The sequence below is a fragment of the Euprymna scolopes genome, chromosome 28 (genome assembly GCF_053919585.1).
Source record: "Euprymna scolopes isolate OS-2025 chromosome 28, ASM5391958v1, whole genome shotgun sequence".
Taxonomy (NCBI): domain Eukaryota; kingdom Metazoa; phylum Mollusca; class Cephalopoda; order Sepiida; family Sepiolidae; genus Euprymna; species Euprymna scolopes.
This window is the reverse complement of record NC_136509.1, coordinates 95,290,860-95,309,298: the sequence shown is the minus strand read 5'-3', so window position 1 is coordinate 95,309,298 and position 18,439 is coordinate 95,290,860. Positions and strand designations below refer to the sequence as shown.

Below are 18,439 nucleotides of genomic sequence, written 5' to 3'. Positions count from 1 at the left end.
TGTAATAATAGAATATTTAAATGTATAGTGGAAGGAAAAGATGAGGAAAAATAGATACAATTAATTTCAAATGTAATCTTATTGTAAGTTTTTTTTTAATTTTTATATAACAAATCTGTCAAATTTATCAATTATATCACGTGACTGCTTTAAAATAAATTTAAATTGATTTATAATATTTGAATGTAAGAAAATGAAATATTTTGAATGGCAAAGAATTGAAAAGTCTATTCTACAATTCCTCATTTTTTCTCATTTGATGATCTTACTTTTTTTTTTCTTTGATTGTTGCTGTTGCTGTTGTTCTTCTGGCAAATGTTTGCAAGCTGTCAATAACAATCAAAACATCTAAACAACTGCTAAAACTAGCTACAAGCAATTTTTATTCTGTTTTCATTCACATGTAAACATTATTAGAATTATGAAGTTTTAGATAAAAAATTATCTTTATTTGAATTAATGTTTAGAAAGTTTTCCAAAAATTTAAATATTATTTCATAGAATATCATACTCATCAGTTTTGGGGAATGTAAAGAAAGGCTTACAAAAATGTAATTTGACAGCTTGGATGGGGATAGTTCTACCCACTAGATTAGCAAAACTTTATCATATTTAATTAAGGATCAGTATAATATCGAGTAATTCCACCCATAATTCATTTATAAACTTCACTTATAGTGATAAATTATAAATTCTTATTCTGACATATAAAGCTTAATGATTTTCTGCTTTGAATTTAGGTAAAATGTAGTTCTTTCAAATTTCTTCAAAAAATATGAAGTACTTTGTATTAGTAGTAGTATTATTTGGACTACTGTTTTCATTTTGAGTGTTATTTTCACAACGTTTCAGTCGGTATAACCTACGACCTTTTTTAAGTGTATCTTGTCAAACTTGAGAATCCTTTTGTTGAACTTGAGAATCTGAACAGAATTTCGAATGGAACCCTTTATTAATTGCATCAACCATGACTGGGTAAAAGTTCCAAGTAATTTGCAATTGTATTTAAGTGTCATCTGCATTGATTGAATCTTCAAACTCCAGAATAGAGTAATTTTACAACTGAAATTTACAAAGTATTTATCCACTATGCCATGGGCCCTTACAGACAATTCTAGTATGAATTTTAGGAGCCTTAAACCTATTTTTGTTCCTAGATGTACAATCTTCCTACTTATACATTATATATTATTATTTATTACTAAATATTATTACTATATATATACCGTACTTTGGGGTAATTGCACCAAGTCCAGAGTAATTGGGCCAACTAGCTAAAAGTGCTCTTCTGGCAACCACACACATAAAGAGCACTTTTTAGTTGGCACAATTACCCCCCGGATTTGGTACAATTACCCCAAAGTATGGTATATATATATATATATATATATATATATATATATATATATATATATATATATATATATCTCAACTGAAACGTTTTGAAAATAATGCTGAAGATGAGAAAAGATGTCTGAAGAATATAAATAATACAAATAATCAGTCCTCATCTAAAAAATTCAGATATATATGAAATACTTTATGAAGCATTATTGTCAGTATCGTATTTTTTAATGAGTAATTGAACAAAAATGTATTCTTGAATTTTGAAACGAAATAAAATGCATACATGAACACTTTTTTCTTACTGTAATTTACCCTAAACAAAACATGTTACCACTGAGACATAAGGGACTACTGTGTATTGAGGGTCACATATACTAAGCCATTCTAAGTAGGGAGTTGAAATTTCTGCATATTAATACAGTCAAGGGAGCAGGAAGATAATTGCAAATAATAGCAGTTTGAGAAAAGGTTATTGAAGTAGAAAGTGTTCCAGCATCTGAGAACCTCTACAGTGAAAGAGTGGGATTTTGCTGATTGTCAGGTCGGTCGGGAGTATTTATGTTGGTGAGGAGGAGGTACCAGTGCAGCAAGTACGTCAGAGCACATTCTATTAAAGTACTTGCAAAAGTACAGGGATACAAAATTGTGATGATAGGACAGAGGTTGGAGTGTGGTAGATAGTATGGGATCTATTAGATTAGAGGTTATTTATTGAACCTTAACCACTAGTGGTTAGTGCACCAGCCCAGATCTGATAACAATACTCCATGCGTAGGCAAATAGTGGTTTTGTAGAAATATATGATACTGGCAGGTAAGAGAAGTTTTCTAGCATGGTAGAGGGAACCCACCTTCCTTGCAGCAGCCTTGGCAATGTATTCTATATATTTGTTCCAATTAATGTTACTTGTGAATGCTAGGATGAGGAGATTGAATGACAAAACCTCAGGTAGTGTGTTTTTTGCCATGGTAATTGGTGAATGAAATGATTTCTTTTAATAATTGTTAAAGATTAGGAGCATTTTCTTAATAGCATTAAATATTACCATTTTTGTCCCAATTTAATTACAGACTGGGTGTCATTTTCTAAAACTTAAACCATTGCCTTGGATATGTAACTGTCGCTGTCACTTTTCTAAAAGACATCTTATTAGCAATTTGGCCCCAGAATATGCATTCTTTTCCTTGGAGAATATGCTGTGCTCTCGGCCATTTGCACAGTAAGTGAGTTTGATTCATTGAATTATCCAGGTGTCAGGTAGCACACTTCATGAAGACATGTGGCACGTTTTTTAAGAAGCAGGCTTATTCTCCTTTGCCAACTAAATGGAACCCTTATTTATGAAGTCTTCATTTTTAGAATATACTCAAGGATACTTTTTGAATTCAGACAAGAAATATATTTTTTAATAACAAAAAAGAAAACTTGATTTTCGATCAAGTTCAATTCATCTACCTTCAAAGTTCAAAATTAAAGACACATTGAATTACCTTAAAAAATCTTTTATCTGTTCAAATTTGATTCTGTATAAAATCTATAATTTGCAAAAAAAAAATATTTCAATACAATAACATGTTTCTTTCTGGATTAATATTTAGAGATTGTTTTTCATTTTGTACTGTTTATGGATGGATGCACATCCATTGTAATGAATTTGATCATCCTGGAGGGAGAGTAAATGACATGCACTAAATTGTGAAGCAAGGATTGTGCAACCACTAATCACTCCTCTCCTAAGTCGATGTTGCTTGATTTCAGTTGTAAGGAGAAGTCCAGGATGACTGACAACAATGCGGAGATAAGTGGAAAGTACAAGCAGCACCTAATATTCTCAAATGGTTACTCATTTTAGTATTGACCAGGCTCAGTGTTACTTAATTTTGGTTATCTAACAAAAACCGTATATAGTTTTATATAAAAAGCATTTAGATAGAGCATTCCTATTGTTAAAGTGCAATCCAACAAAGCACTATGAATTTTTGTTGCAAATACATAATATTAAGTTATTCTTTATGGACTTTGATTTCCAGATATATTTTGGATCTGGGACAAATGGTAAAATATGTCCAATTCAAATGATAATTTTGGAAATTTAAATTAACCAATTTAATGATCACTTAGAAAATAAGTTAACTAATTCAGTTATTACTAAGAACATTTAGGTTAAATGATTTCTTAATTATAAATTGTTATGTTACATTTTCCTGGGAGTTAATTATTACTATTTTAGTACGTTTAACTCTAGGAAAATGGATTATTTAAATTGCTAAACACCATGTTCAATGAATTTTTTTAAGTCAATGCAGTTATCCTTTGGCTAGTTCTATTATATGATAAATATGGAAATATTTTTTCTTTTGAAAACACAGGTTGTATGAAATACAAGTTTGTAACTGTCAGAAGATACAATCGATTTCACTTGAAGAGCATCATGAATAATATCAGAATAAAATTACATATAGGAAATCTAAAGAAGAAATAGAACTATAAAGTATTAATATCCGTTTCCATTTCTTCATATTCAAATATAAAGATGAATCTGATGGGCATTCTTTCATGGTTGATATAATAATGTTTCAAGAACAAATAAAATATATATGGAACACTAATGTTGGTTAAGGGCTTGATTGGATTTATGGTAAAATACATATTTATAAAAGTGGTATTTTATATGTGATAATGATTATTGGCAGAAAAATGAAATAGGAGAGTTGAAGTACAAATTTAGAAAAAAGTTGTCTTATTGTAATTCTAATGTCTTTGGCAAAAATATACTTTTCTCTTCCTAAATATGAATAAAATAGTTAAACTGGTTTGTAGTGTTAGTAGCCAACTAATCCAAGAAAATGATAGACAGAAAACTTTAAAATATTTCAATGTTATCTTTAACCTCATCCTAGCAACTTTTGTAATTATACTTGTGCCAAGCCGTGTCAGACCATATTCTTTTCTAGGGTAATATTCAGGTCACAGAAGAGAGATTTGCCTCATGTACAACTACAGGTCTTTTGCCATTTTACATACATTATCATATCAAACTAATGGATGGTACAATTAAAGTAGAAAAATCGTTTTGGCAATTTTCTATGATTTGATTGGTATTTGACTACTTAAATTTCTAAACACTCATTGTTACGGATTATCAATTATCTGTAAATGCATCCAATTAATAGTATCTTTTAAATTGAATAAAATGAGTGGGTAGAACTATTTGAAAATTAATTATAAAACGTAATAAAAACCTATTTTTTCTAATTATGAAACAATAATTATTTGACTCAGATCCCACCCTGAAATGCTTTCATTGTAATGATTGCATTGATCCTGATAATGGGTTTGTTGTTCAATTAATTTGTGCAATCATCCAAATATGTGAAATATTAAGTACCGTATGTTTGTAATTGATACTTCAAAGATTTTTCCAAAGTAGTTTTTTTATTTTTTTTTATATGTTTATTGATAATTTGTAATCAGTAGATTTTATTTAATTTATCCAATCAATTTATATTTTAAATATTAAAAAAAAACCCAAGAAATATATGAATATTTTCAGACTAATTTGAAATTAATCTTTCCAAGAGTTTTTCTTGGAAAAATTATGTAACATGGCATTTTCATATAGACATTCTTACAGATTTATTTATAATTATTTTTCTACTGAAAAAGAAGGTACTTTCTGTTGTCTTCAAAATTAAAGCAAGGCAGACATAATGGTAATTCACGTTTAAAGCTATATTATAGTTTTCAAATTGCAAGGATGCGTATAAAACAAGCAGAAACATAATGCACATTAGACTTTCATTAAATTTAACTGCAGTCAACAAAAGTGGAAAAGCTTTTGTTTTTTTTAATGATCCAGTTTTAACTTGTTTGATATATCATTTAGAAAGCTCTCATTTTCCCCCAAAGCACAAACAAATGCATCCCTCAAAGCAAAATTAAAATGTTTGGTTTGTTATTTATTATTTGCTTAGTTTCCTCTAAATAATTATAGTCTGACTGAGTATATATTAAAAAAAAGAGGAACTTTTTTTTAAAGAATTTTACTTCATCTAAAATATATTTTAATTCCTAAAAATTTATCTTCTAAACTTTTATTAGATACTCTGTATTGAGATCTAAGTGCAATGATTACCAGTATGTACTGGAGATTTATCACATTCAAGTTTGATCGGTACTTTACAATTACTTTCACTTAGATATCAATAAAATAGTAGAGCAGATTAAACTCTTAAACTTGGTAGAGAAACTAGTCTATTTAAAGTGAAAGCCTGAAATACTCCCTTCTCTGCTATACAGGCAAACACAAGGAATTTGATCACCTAAAAATCAATTGTTCATGTAAAACAAGCTCGCTAACTATGCAATAACAGTTGCCCTCTGAGTAAATGCCTCTGATCTCAAATTACTCTGGACATGAGATTTTATATACCTAGTGATACCTATATTTATAGTGTCCCATTATATATATATATATATATATATATATATATATATATATATATATATATATATATATAAAATATTTTTTATAATAGCATTTGTTATTTTTTATTTTCACCTTTTTGATAATTTGTTAAGTAATTTTCTAATTCTATTTGGACTAGAAACAGTCATAAGAAGGAATGGAATGTTTTAGAAAATAAGTTTTTCTTAGAAAATGAAAAACAGATGCTTAAGTACATTTTATCCTGCAGATATTATAAAAAATATTCTCATTTTTTTTTATATATATATTTTGAATTTCTATAAAATAAACGAAGCAAAAGTTAAAGAATTTTCCTATCGAATATTACTACATGTACACTTTATCATTAATTTGTATGATTTAAATTAAATGCAAACACTTCCAAGACAAACTGGTATCTGCACTTTTTGTATAGATTTATAGTAGTAGAAATATGTAGAGATATTCATTTAAAAATGTGTGCTTTTAGCGTGATACATTTGTTACTTAAAACATTTTATTTTGATTCTGTGCATCTATGTAATATGAAATATATATATATTTTTTTATATTTTAACAAGTAAAAATGAATATCTTTCTTATGCAAGTTAAACACTTAAGTGTATTAATATTTATGCTTAATTTAAAATGTTTTTGGTTTTCTCACCAAACGATATATTATCTGGATAGATTAGAATAAAATCTATTGGCAGTGTATGACTAAATCTTTAACACATAGAGTCAAAACCTAAACCTCTACTAATCAAATCAAACTTTCTAAATTATTTTAGAAATATATTTTAAGATAGTACATTTACAAAGACAATGTAGATGTCTCTTTTAGTAAAACGATTCAACTAACAATGGATTGATAAGAAATGACAAGACTTAATAAAAGAAAGATACTTGCTTTTAATTATATAGGGACGTAAATATGCAAATTAACTTAAAGTAAAAAAAAATATTTTCCTACTAAAGCATTTTGTCGTCGTCATACAGATTTCATGATTAAAATACTTGCAGTTGTAAACAATCGCTGGTTGAAATTTTAAGACTTTTTTTTAACGATATACAGTAAATAACTTATTACAATGATTTTTCTTTTTCAGTTAAGCTTTCTTTCCTTCATTTTCTTATAATTTACTTGTGTCGTAAAGAATGCTTACTATTATTATTATTACCATTTACTTTTCAGTTGAATACTGATTTTAACTCGATACAAATAAGATTAGTTTATAAAAAAACACAAACGCAATATTCTAATTTTACTGAATTTAAAAACCAAATAGAAACAAAAATTCTTCTTTGATGTTTTTCTTATTGTTAGGACTGTGCTATTTATAATTTTAGCCGAAGGAATTATTAAGCATTTACAAATAAGTCACATGAATAATAACTAGTTTAATTAGATATGATTCTTTTCCTGGTTTGTAGTTTGAATATATATTTAGCATATAAACTTATAATTTGTTGCTAATGTAAAGTCCAATTAAAAATATTGCACACGCATACACATAATTGAACAAATAGGTTAAACTCTTGAAAAACAAAAACAAAAAACAAACTAAGATATACTCCATTGAGCAGCAGTTAATATATGCGATGTCATAATGTGAAACTGGAAAAAAACAAAGTTATCAGCGGAATATATTTTAAATAGTGTTTGAGTGATTCTAAAAGCATTAAACCATTGATAATAGTATATTAAAAACACACACACACACACACATATATATATATATGTATATATATATATATATATATATATATATATATATATATATATATATATAATTACTTGGGGTAGTGATTACATATAAATAAATAGCATCAAGTTCTCATTTAGAAAGCTCAATTGTGTGATACTAGAGCAATAAATATGTTTTCTTTAAAGATACCACGTTAATAGGAATAGACACATAAGTATTTACTCATTTTCAGAAAGTTTGTTTTTTATTAGTAACACGAGTAATTAAGTGATTACTGCTTTGCAAGGCAAGTGTGTTCAATCTAAAAATGCAGAGAAAGCCCGCTTGAAACTTTATGCATGTTGTTGATAAAAAATAAGTGCCGATTGTATTAACTGGGAATGTCCTATTTTTGAAATATTGTTTTTTTTTTCTATGCGTTGATGAAGCCCAAGTTGTGCAAACTATAATTCGATGAACGGTTATATTCTTATATGCACACACTGGGGGCTGATTGTACACAAGGTGCTCTTGATAAAAGAAAAAAACTTTCTGAAAATCAGTATATACTTGTGTGAGTATTCCTATTAACGTGGTACCTTTAAAGAATATATATATATATATATATGTGTGTGTGTGTGCGTGTCTGCGTTCATTTTACTAAAAATATGTTTGCAGTTCTGATTAAAGATGGGTAGAGAAAGCAGGTATTATAGTTATTTTTAATTTCATGTGAAAATGAGGGAAAAATTATTTGTTCGTCAGAAATATATAAATGATAATGAATACAAAAAAAGAGGATCATCGAATGATAAGTAAAAATGTATATAATTGTATTTGTTTATTGTAATCCTCATTTTCATTTTCCTCTTTTCGATCACTTTATCCATCTTAATGTGAAACTTGATAAATTAAGGTAAATACTACCTTTGAGATATATTTTACCACAAACTATTCTTAACGATTGTTTTAATAATGTCAAGCAAACTATGTTTTGTGAATAGGTGAGATAGATGTAGCTGTATAACTAGAACAGATTAATTTAGTTGCAATGTTTTCAGAATATACAGTAGTTAGCCATTTTTATTTGCTTTTCAAGAACATGCCCTGGCGTTTCTATTTAGACAGGAGTGAAGAAGAATAACTAGATGCTAGATATGCTGATACAAACAAGGCTAAAAGAAGCCTTTACAGAACAACATTCCTGAAGCTACCGAAACCTATGTACACTTATAGTATTAGGAGGTTGGTAGGACACAGGATTTATGAGAGAGGGATTAAAAGAATAGTAAAAATGGACTTGTGGTAGGTCTCCCTGAAACATTTCGATATCTGTACATCAGTTACCCCATTTACAGTATTTAGAAATCAGCAAATTTATCAGCTGTCAACAGAGTAAAACTGGCCAATATCAGAAGTTAGCTTCAGATATAGGAGAAAAAATGTGTCAGCACATATGTAGAGTCACAAACAACATAATTAAGGACTGTCTTGAATTATCAAGTCTCAATATAATAATTTTCTATGAATGTCGCAAGCAGTTGTAGTAACATTGTGGAATTTTGTGTGGGAAGCAAACAAAGGAAAATTTCTGCATGGGATCAAGTTATTCCTTCAACTCAGAGATAGCACTAGAAATCTTGATTTTGTTGAGGAAAGTGGGGCAAAAGTTCTGGTCAACATGGAGTTAAAGGGAATAGTGGGAAAGAAGTAAAGTCAAATTAGTCACATGTAGAGTTCAATGAGTGGTGAAGGTGATAGCTATTGAGAACATCATTACTGACATAGATGTTGTGATAGGCATGGATGTAATCAGGTGTGTTGGAGGTGTTACTGAAGTGAAGTTTAAAGTGTTTCTTGTACTATAACTGTGACGAAATGAAATACATTTTAAAATGATTGTGAGAATACTTTCATGATCAAACAAAGATTTCTCTGCAGGCTTTAATAATTAATAGTTGGATGGTGGAGTGCTTTTGGAGCTGAGGGACGTCTCTTTTGAGAAACAAGGATAGCTGATGTGGAAGCATTTTAAAGGGAGAAAAAGAAATTAAATTTGAATGGGAAGTGCAGAAGTGGATAAAGGAAAGCATTCTTTTTCTATTTAAGGAAAAGGTTCAGACTGAAGTTTTGTTATTATAGCTGTAGTGTAATCGACAAAACAAAAAGTGAGACCAATATTACACTTTTGGGAATCAAACGAACATATGTCGTATCGTACTGGAAGCGATATAATTTACATATATAATGAACCAATGAATGATTTGAAATTAAAGTCTGTCTATTTGCAGTTAAAGAAACCGATTGCAAAGCCACCAGAACCCCTAGGAGAGAGAAGGGAAGTGATTGACATTGAAAAGAGGAAAAGCGGTGACTTACTGCTTGGAAGGAAACATAACAAGAAATGTTTTGTATAGGTGGGAAATTACGATTTAGTAAGATAACTTAAAACTGTATGGATTTATCTGAAGAGGAGAACCGAGAGTAAATTATGAAGAAGTATAATCTGCTTTAATCAGATAAAAAAAAATAAATATGAAAGGGGCTTAGAAAGAAAACCTCAGTTATGGAGAGAGAAGGGATTTGTCTTGTCCAATATGAAGAATATGGTTATAGAAGTATGTGCAGAAGTGAATAGCATTATGATAGAGAAATGGCATAATTTATAAAAGAAAGGAATCATGGCCATGTTAAAGTGGCAGAACTGAATGAAGTTTTGAAGTGTGTTAACTTGTCACTGTAATGAGCTATGAAGATAGTAACATAAGGACAGATTCATTATTCTACTCAGGTGAATTGAATAATTTTAAGTACAAAGAGTATTCAGACAAATAGTGGCGCAAAAATAGTAATTAAGTGATATTTGGAAATATTACAGCAGTTGAAATTTGAGCATAGATTGTAGTTATGTGCTTAGAAACAAATATAAAAATGGATATATGTCACTGGGGATGCGTTACATAGTCAGAAACTGAAACGCCATAAACTTGACACTAGTTGTGCATGAAGCAGAAGAGATTCAAGTGAGGAACAATGGGATAAGACTGGCTCACTATTAGGGAGAAATGTACCTGCCAGTGATTAATCAATATCTGCAAAACATGTTTGGCTGATAGAATGTGAGGCGCTATGTTAGGATAGTGTACAAAGTGAGTGGGAATGGCATTATGAAACACCACCACCAAACTATAAAAACTATAGCAGAACGAGAGTGTGTGACAACATGACTTGAAACTGTATTTTGGTACAATTTCTCATCTAAAAGTGGATAAGAGGAAGAATCAGTGCAGCAGCAGGACATTTTAATTGTGCATGGAGGCAATCAAAAATAATACTTGAAATGGAAGGAAAGGGAAGTGCATATGAAGATCAAAATGTGTAACATTGTCCAAGTAAAGCTTGACGGAGCTCATTGCACTACCTAATGAGAAAGGACAATAGTGAGTTAAGTGCAATTGACAAACTATATTTTGGTGGATAAAGTGCCAGTTTTTGGATGTAAGAATGTTAGTAAAATCATTAGATGATGATGAAGATGCATGGTCTGTGGAGGAGGAGGAGGAGGAGTAGGAGAAAGAAGGCTAAAGCTATTAAGTGAGGGTCAGAAGAGAAGTTTGTTCACCCTGCTGGTTGCATGACTCTATTATGTAATAGTTATTTCATAGTTCAGGTGGCATATGATCGAGACAGAAGATCAGTTTGGAATGCAGATATTATAGTTATGCATTTGTAATTTCATGTGAGTGCCAGAAAAATCCATTAGTTCATCAGATAAAGATAAGCAATGTAGAAGACAAAGTAAACGCGTACAATTAATAAGTAGGACAGATCCTTATATTTGTTTGTTTTAACAATCGTCTTTTACCTTTTCATATTTTCATTCATTTTCTCCATCAGAGTGTGGAGTATGATAGATTAAGGTAAATATTACCTTTAGGATTTTTAATAAAATTATCACATTGATTATTTTGCACTAAAACTTAATTAAGGTATTACTTTTAATATGATCAGTCATAATTCTTTCATAGCATCTAAAGACATTCACAGCAAGAACTCGTCTCTCAACCACAATTATAAAAAAAACTTCCCTCTGTATTCTATGTGTGCAATATCTAAAGGAATTTCTATAAGCAGTTTCTTTCCAAAAATTTCCATCTGAGGAAGACATTACCACAAGACTGCTTCTCTGCAGGCTGCAGAATGGTCATGTTCACATCAAATGTCAAGAAACACTTGTTAGATACCATTATCCTTAAATTTTGTTCTTTACATTCATCAGTTTAAATTTTTTCATAATATAATTCATTCAATTCACAATATCCATCTCATTAATCCTTATTTTCGAGTGTTCCGACAAATGGCAACTCATTAGAAAAGAAAAGAAGAGAAAATAACTGTCAATTAAATTTTTGTTTGTAAAGATGTACTTTTTTTTGTTTAGACCAAATATTTAATATTTATCATTTAAAAAATAGAATTCTATTTTAACATTTAAAATTCAAATCGTTTAAATGTTAAGCTAAATGATGCAGCATCAGAAATAAAAATAGCTTCATTTTAATTAACACGAAACAAATATATATATATATATATATATATATATATATATATATATATATATATATATATATATTAGCATTAATGTTATATATAATGCTAAAGTTTATACTAATTTTATTTGCCTTACAATTGTTGATTCTAAACAAATTTTATCATTTATATTCTATTTACATCCACAGAAGACTGTTAGTATTTAGTTACACTTCCCCCAACATAAATAGAATTATTACTTTGTACATAAAATCATGCAATGCATATACTGTTCGCTATTTCACTGCTGATTTTGGTTAAATCAAATAAGGGTTGCTTTCTCAGTCAGAATTCCCGGACCTTGGAACAAACTTCCAAGTGAAGTAATAAATACACTAACAACACAAGGTTTTCATCTGTATGAATTTCTACCCCTCTTTCTTTAGAAGAACGATTGTTTTATTTTATAACAAACAAATTGAATTAATCAGATTACTTATTTAATTGTTCTTATTTTGAGCTTGCTTGTACATCACTAATTTTCTCCATTGTTCACAGATATCCAAAATTGTCCTCAAATTCTTCAGTGGCAAATCATGTATCATTTCTCAACTGGTCCACATAAGTCACTGCTGATCTATCGCTGCTTCTCTTTCCCAGAGTTGTTTCTCAAATGATCACCTTCTAGTTCTTCAAAACTCCCCAACATCTACCCAATGGGCTTCAATATTCTTACTTTTAATACAAATGTTATGCTTATTAGTTTAACACATAGTTCCTTGGTTGTCAATCCATCCTTCCAAGTTATAAGCAAAGATTGCTCTCAATACTCGAGTATGAATCCCATCTAACCAGTTTCGCATGACGTTTGTAAGTGTCCAACGTATCAGTTCAAATTATTTTTTACTCTAAGTATTCCTATCGAAGAGGATTTCATTAATGACTCTGTAAAATTCTGTTTCTATGAATTGTCTTTTCTTCTCTCCTTTAAATATTTTCTGCTTAAATATTAGTTATAAATTATTTTTTTGTTTTGTACAACATTAAATTATCCTGTATTAGGAACTTTCAGTTTCTGATGTAGATGGAATTGAGAGAAGAAAAATAATTGATAACATTATTGGAAATACTTTCACCACTACATCATTAATTGATGAAAGAAGAAAACACTTGTTATCCATGTTGATGAAAAAGGAAACATTGACATAGCATCAATAGATTGATGAAACTCAAAAAGTTTCAAGAAAAAAGATATTTGGTAAAAAAAACTTTAATCTATGGCGGACTTGTCCATCTAGTTTCAATCCGAATGTCCATCAATCTTTGTTTTCTTACCATTCAATGATTAACATATCTCTATGTGTGATCCTGGGTATTGGATGTCTGACAATCTTTGTTTTCTCACCATTCAATGATTAACATATTTCTATGTGTGATCCTGGGTATTGGATGTCTTACAATCTTTGTTTTCTCACCATTCAATGATTAACACATCTGCATGTGTGCTCCTGGGTGTTGGATGTCTGACAATCTTTGTTTTCTCACCATTCAATGATTAACATATCTCTATGTGTGATCCTGTGTGTTGGGTGCCAAACAATCTTTGTTTTCTTACCATTCAATGGTTAACATATATCCATGTGTGCTCCTGGATCTTGGATGTCTGACAATCTTTGTTTTCTCACCATTCAATGATTAACATATCTGCATGTGTGATGCTGGGACTTGGATATCTGCAAATCTTTGTTTTCTCACCATTCAATGATTTACATATCTCTATGTGTAATCCTAGATGTTGGATGTCTGACACACTTTGGTTTCTTATCATTCAATGACTAAAACATATCGGTGTATGATCCTGGGTATTGGATGACTAAGAATCTTTGTTTTCGCACCATTCAATGATTAACACATTTGTATGTGTGATCCTGGGTGTTGGATGTCTAACAATCTTTGTTTTCTCACCATTCAATGATTAACATATCTCTATGTGTGATCCTGGGTATTGGATGCCTAACAATCTTTGTTTTGTCACTATTCAATGATTGACATATCTCTATGTGTGATCCTGGGTATTGGATGTCTAACAATCTTTGTTTTCTCACCATTCAATGATTAACATATCTCTATGTGTGATCCTGGGTATTGGGTGTCTAACAATCTTTGTTTTGTCACTATTCAATGATTGACATATCTCTATGTGTGATCCTGGGTATTGGATGTCTAACAATCTTTGTTTTCTCACTATTCAATGATTGACATATCTCTATGTGTGATCCTGGGTATTGGATGTCTAACAATCTTTGTTTTCTCACCATTCAATGATTAACATATCTCTATGTGTGATCCTGGATATTGGATGTCTAACAATCTTTGTTTTCTCACCATTCAATGATTAACATATCTCTATGTGTGATCCTGGGTATTGGATGTCTAACAATCTTTGTTTTCACACCATTCAATGATTAACATATCTCTATGTGTGATGCTGGATATTGGATGTCTAACAATATTTGTTTTCTCACCATTCAATGATTAACATATCTCTATGTGTGATCCTGGGTATTGGATGTCTAACAATCTTTGTTTTCACACCATTCAATGATTAACATATCTCTATGTGTGATCCTGGATATTGGATGTCTAAAAATCTTTTTTTTCACACCATTCAATGATTAACATATCTCTATGTGTGATCCTAGGTATTGGATGTCTAAAAATCTTTCTTTTCTCACCATTCAATTATTAACATATCTCTATGTGTGATCCTGGATATTGGATGTCTAACAATCTTTGTTTTGTCACTATTCAATGATTAACATATCTCTATGTGTGATCCTGGGTATTGGATGTCTAACAATCTTTGTTTTGTAACTATTCAATGATTAACATATCTCTATGTGTGATCCTGGGTATTGGATGTCTAATAATCTTTCTTTTCTCACCATTCAATTATTAACATATCTCTATGTGTGATCCTGGGTATTGGATGTCTAACAATCTTTCTTTTCACACCATTCAATGATTAACATATCTCTATGTGTGATCCTGGATATTGGATGTCTAATAATCTTTGTTTTCGCACCATTCAATGATTAACATATCTCTATGTGTGATCCTGGGTATTGGATGTCTAAAAATATTTCTTTTCACACGATTCAATGATTAACATATCTCTATGTGTGATCCTGGGTATTGGATGTCTAAAAATCTTTCTTTTCTCACCATTCAATGATTAACATATCTCTATGTGTGATCCTGGGTATTGGATGTCTAACAATCTTTCTTTTCACACCATTCAATGATTAACATATCTCTATGTGTGATCCTGGGTATTGTATGTCTGACAATCTTTCTTTTCTCACCATTCAATGATTAACATATCTCTATGTGTGATCCTGGGTATTGGATGTCTAACAATCTTTGTTTTCACACCATTCAATGATTAACATATCTCTATGTGTGATCCTGGATATTGGATGTCTAACAATCTTTGTTTTCTCACCATTCAATGAGTAACATATCTCTATGTGTGATCCTGGGTATTGGATGTCTAACAATCTTTGTTTTGTCACTATTCAATGATTAACATATCTCTATGTGTGATCCTGGGTATTGGATGTCTAACAATCTTTCTTTTAACACCATTCAATGATTAACATATCTCTATGTGTGATCCTGGGTATTGGATGTCTAATAATCTTTCTTTTCTCACCATTCAATGATTAACATATCTCTATGTGTGATCCTGGATATTGGATGTCTAACAATCTTTGTTTTCGCACCATTTAATGATTAACATATCTCTATGTGTGATCCTGGGTATTGGATGTCTAACAATCTTTGTTTTCTCACCATTCAATGATTAACATATCTCTATGTGTGATCCTGGGTGTTGGATGTCAAATAACCTTTGTTTTCACACCATTCAATGATTAACATATCTTTATGTGTGATCCTATTTGATGGATGTCTGACAATCTTTGTTTTCTCACTATTCAGTGATTTACACATCTGCATGTGTGAGCCTGGGTGTTGGATGTCTGCCAATCTTGGTTTCCTCCCCATTCAATGATTAACATATCTTTATGTGTGATCCTAGGTATTGGATGTCTGACAATCTTTGTTTTCTCACCATTCAGTGATTTACACATCTGCATGTGTGATCCTGGGTGTTGGATGTCTAACAATCTTTGTTTCCTCACCATTCAATGATTAACACATATGTATGCATGATCCTAGGTGTTGGATTTCCAACGTTCTTTTTTACCATTCAATTATACACTTCAAAGGAGCACCTCTGCCTTGCAAGTATCCTAAATAGGACATGTAAAATCATAAATAGTTCTAACACAATCCTCTCTTGGCTGTTGTTTCTATTGTTGAAATTTAGAAATGCTCTATTGGCTTTGAATGCTTGCACCAACCTTTATATGAGTTGTTGTCTTCATATTGACAATATGCAGATCTTCTCTTGAAGCAAAGTCAGGCAATTATCATCGATTTGTTTTTTTTTCTTAAACTGTCTCAGGCATTTTAAAACTACACTACTTTAATTTACTTTGCAATTCTCTTCATAAACCTGAAATTATTAATACATTAAATTATTAATGTATTACGGTTTCATAGTTTTTTTTTATCACTGTTTGATTGGATGAAACTCATGCTGGAATATTGTCATAATTTTCTTAAATATGTGAAAAGTGAATGTGAGTTTTCAGTCTAACCAATGACAAATATCATTGTTCTGATCAACCTTCACATACCGTTTGAGGCTCCCAAATCAGGTGTATTCTTTTTCACATATTCTTTAGAAACACCATGCAAATCATATTGAAAAATCTTCATGTATTTGGGACTCCCTTGATGAGTTCTAAAATTGATATAACTGGAACAAAACTTTCCATATTCATTGCAGGTCAGATCAATCCTACATAATATTTAAGTATTTCAGATCAAATTTCCCATTTCAGAATTTCTGTGTCACTTACATCCATTTTTCAATATCTGTAAGTATCCTCCATGAACATTGTTAGTTAAAATATTCTAAATCATGTAAACTTCTATGGGACAAAGATGACAAAACCTGCGTTTTCTGTACTTTTATTCTATCCTGAATTAAAATTCTACATCGATTCCAAAGACACCCAACCAGTTTTCTACATGTGTTACTTACATTTCTGATTTGAAGTGTGATTTCATCACTTAGACGGCACACCAGACATTGTAGGTTGTACATAACATGCACATTTGTTTCATTGTAGATTTTTAATTCCTACCTCATACTCCATATCAATTTTTATCCAAAAGTTCTTAGAGAATTAGGTTTCGGAAGTTGTGAGATGAGGATTAATAATTTTTATTATTCAGACTACTGCTATGTCTCGTGTTTTGGTCAATATAATCTTTGACCTTTGGGTGTATCTTGTCGAACTCAGGAATTTGTACGGATTTTCAAATGGAATTCTTCATTTAATCCACAGGGTTGAACTATTCTTGCTCTCCTCATGGTCAAAAGTATTCCATCAGCAAACATTACAGTTCATTAGTGACACATGATGCGATATTTATTACTTCATTTTGTTCCAGATTAAAATCATATATCGACTCCAAAAGCACTCAACCAGTTTTCTAGGTGTGTTACTTGATTTTCTAATTTGAAGAGAGATTTCATCATTTAGACGGCATACCATGTTTGACGTACTATTTAGGTCCACAAACCTATTTATAAGCTGCACTTTTTATCACCATGTATGATTATACTGTCACAGAGTTACTTTTTTCTGGTGCAGGTTGTACTTAACATACACATCTATATCATAATAGATTTATAATTTTTTCTGGTGCAGGTTGTACTTAACATACACATCTATGTTATAGTAGATTTATAATTTTTTCTGGTGAAGATTGTACTTAGCATACACATCTATATCATAATAGATTTATAATTTTTTCTGGTGCAGGTTGTACTTAACATACACATCTATATCATAGTAGATTTATAATTTTTTCTGGTGCAGGTTGTACTTAACATACACATCTATATCATAATAGATTTATAATTTTTTCTGGTGCAGGTTGTACTTAACATACACATCTATGTTATAGTAGATTTATAATTTTTTCTGGTGAAGATTGTACTTAACATACACATCTATATCATAATAGATTTATAATTTTTTCTGGTGAAGATTGTACTTAACATACACATCTATATCATAATAGATTTATAATTTTTTCTGGTGAAGATTGTACTTAACATACACATCTATATCATAGTAGATTTATAATTTTTTCTGGTGCAGATTGTACTTAACATACACATCTATGTCATAGTAGATTTATAATTTTTTCTGGTGAAGATTGTACTTAACATACACATCTATATCATAATAGATTTATAATTTTTTCTGGTGAAGATTGTACT

The 18,439-nt window shown here is 30.2% G+C and overlaps 1 protein-coding gene and 1 long non-coding RNA gene across 16 annotated transcripts in view; one reads left to right on the top strand and one right to left on the bottom strand.

Annotated features, from left to right (window-relative positions):
- LOC145249737 (uncharacterized) overlaps window positions 1-18,439 on the bottom strand; it is a 1,648,663-nt gene that overhangs the window by 102,002 nt on the left and 1,528,222 nt on the right. For 6 of the 10 annotated variants that reach the window (XM_080111644.1, XM_080111643.1, XM_080111642.1 and 3 more), the window contains one exon: window positions 270-326. The exons of the other annotated variants lie outside the window; for them this stretch is intronic. In XM_080111644.1, the coding sequence (XP_079967770.1) occupies window positions 270-326 (57 nt within the window). The remainder of the gene's footprint in view (window positions 1-269; window positions 327-18,439) is intronic. 10 annotated transcript variants of the gene reach the window in all.
- The window catches only part of LOC145249739 (uncharacterized), a 295,379-nt gene that overhangs the window by 26,493 nt on the left and 250,447 nt on the right, over window positions 1-18,439 (top strand). The window lies entirely within an intron of this gene.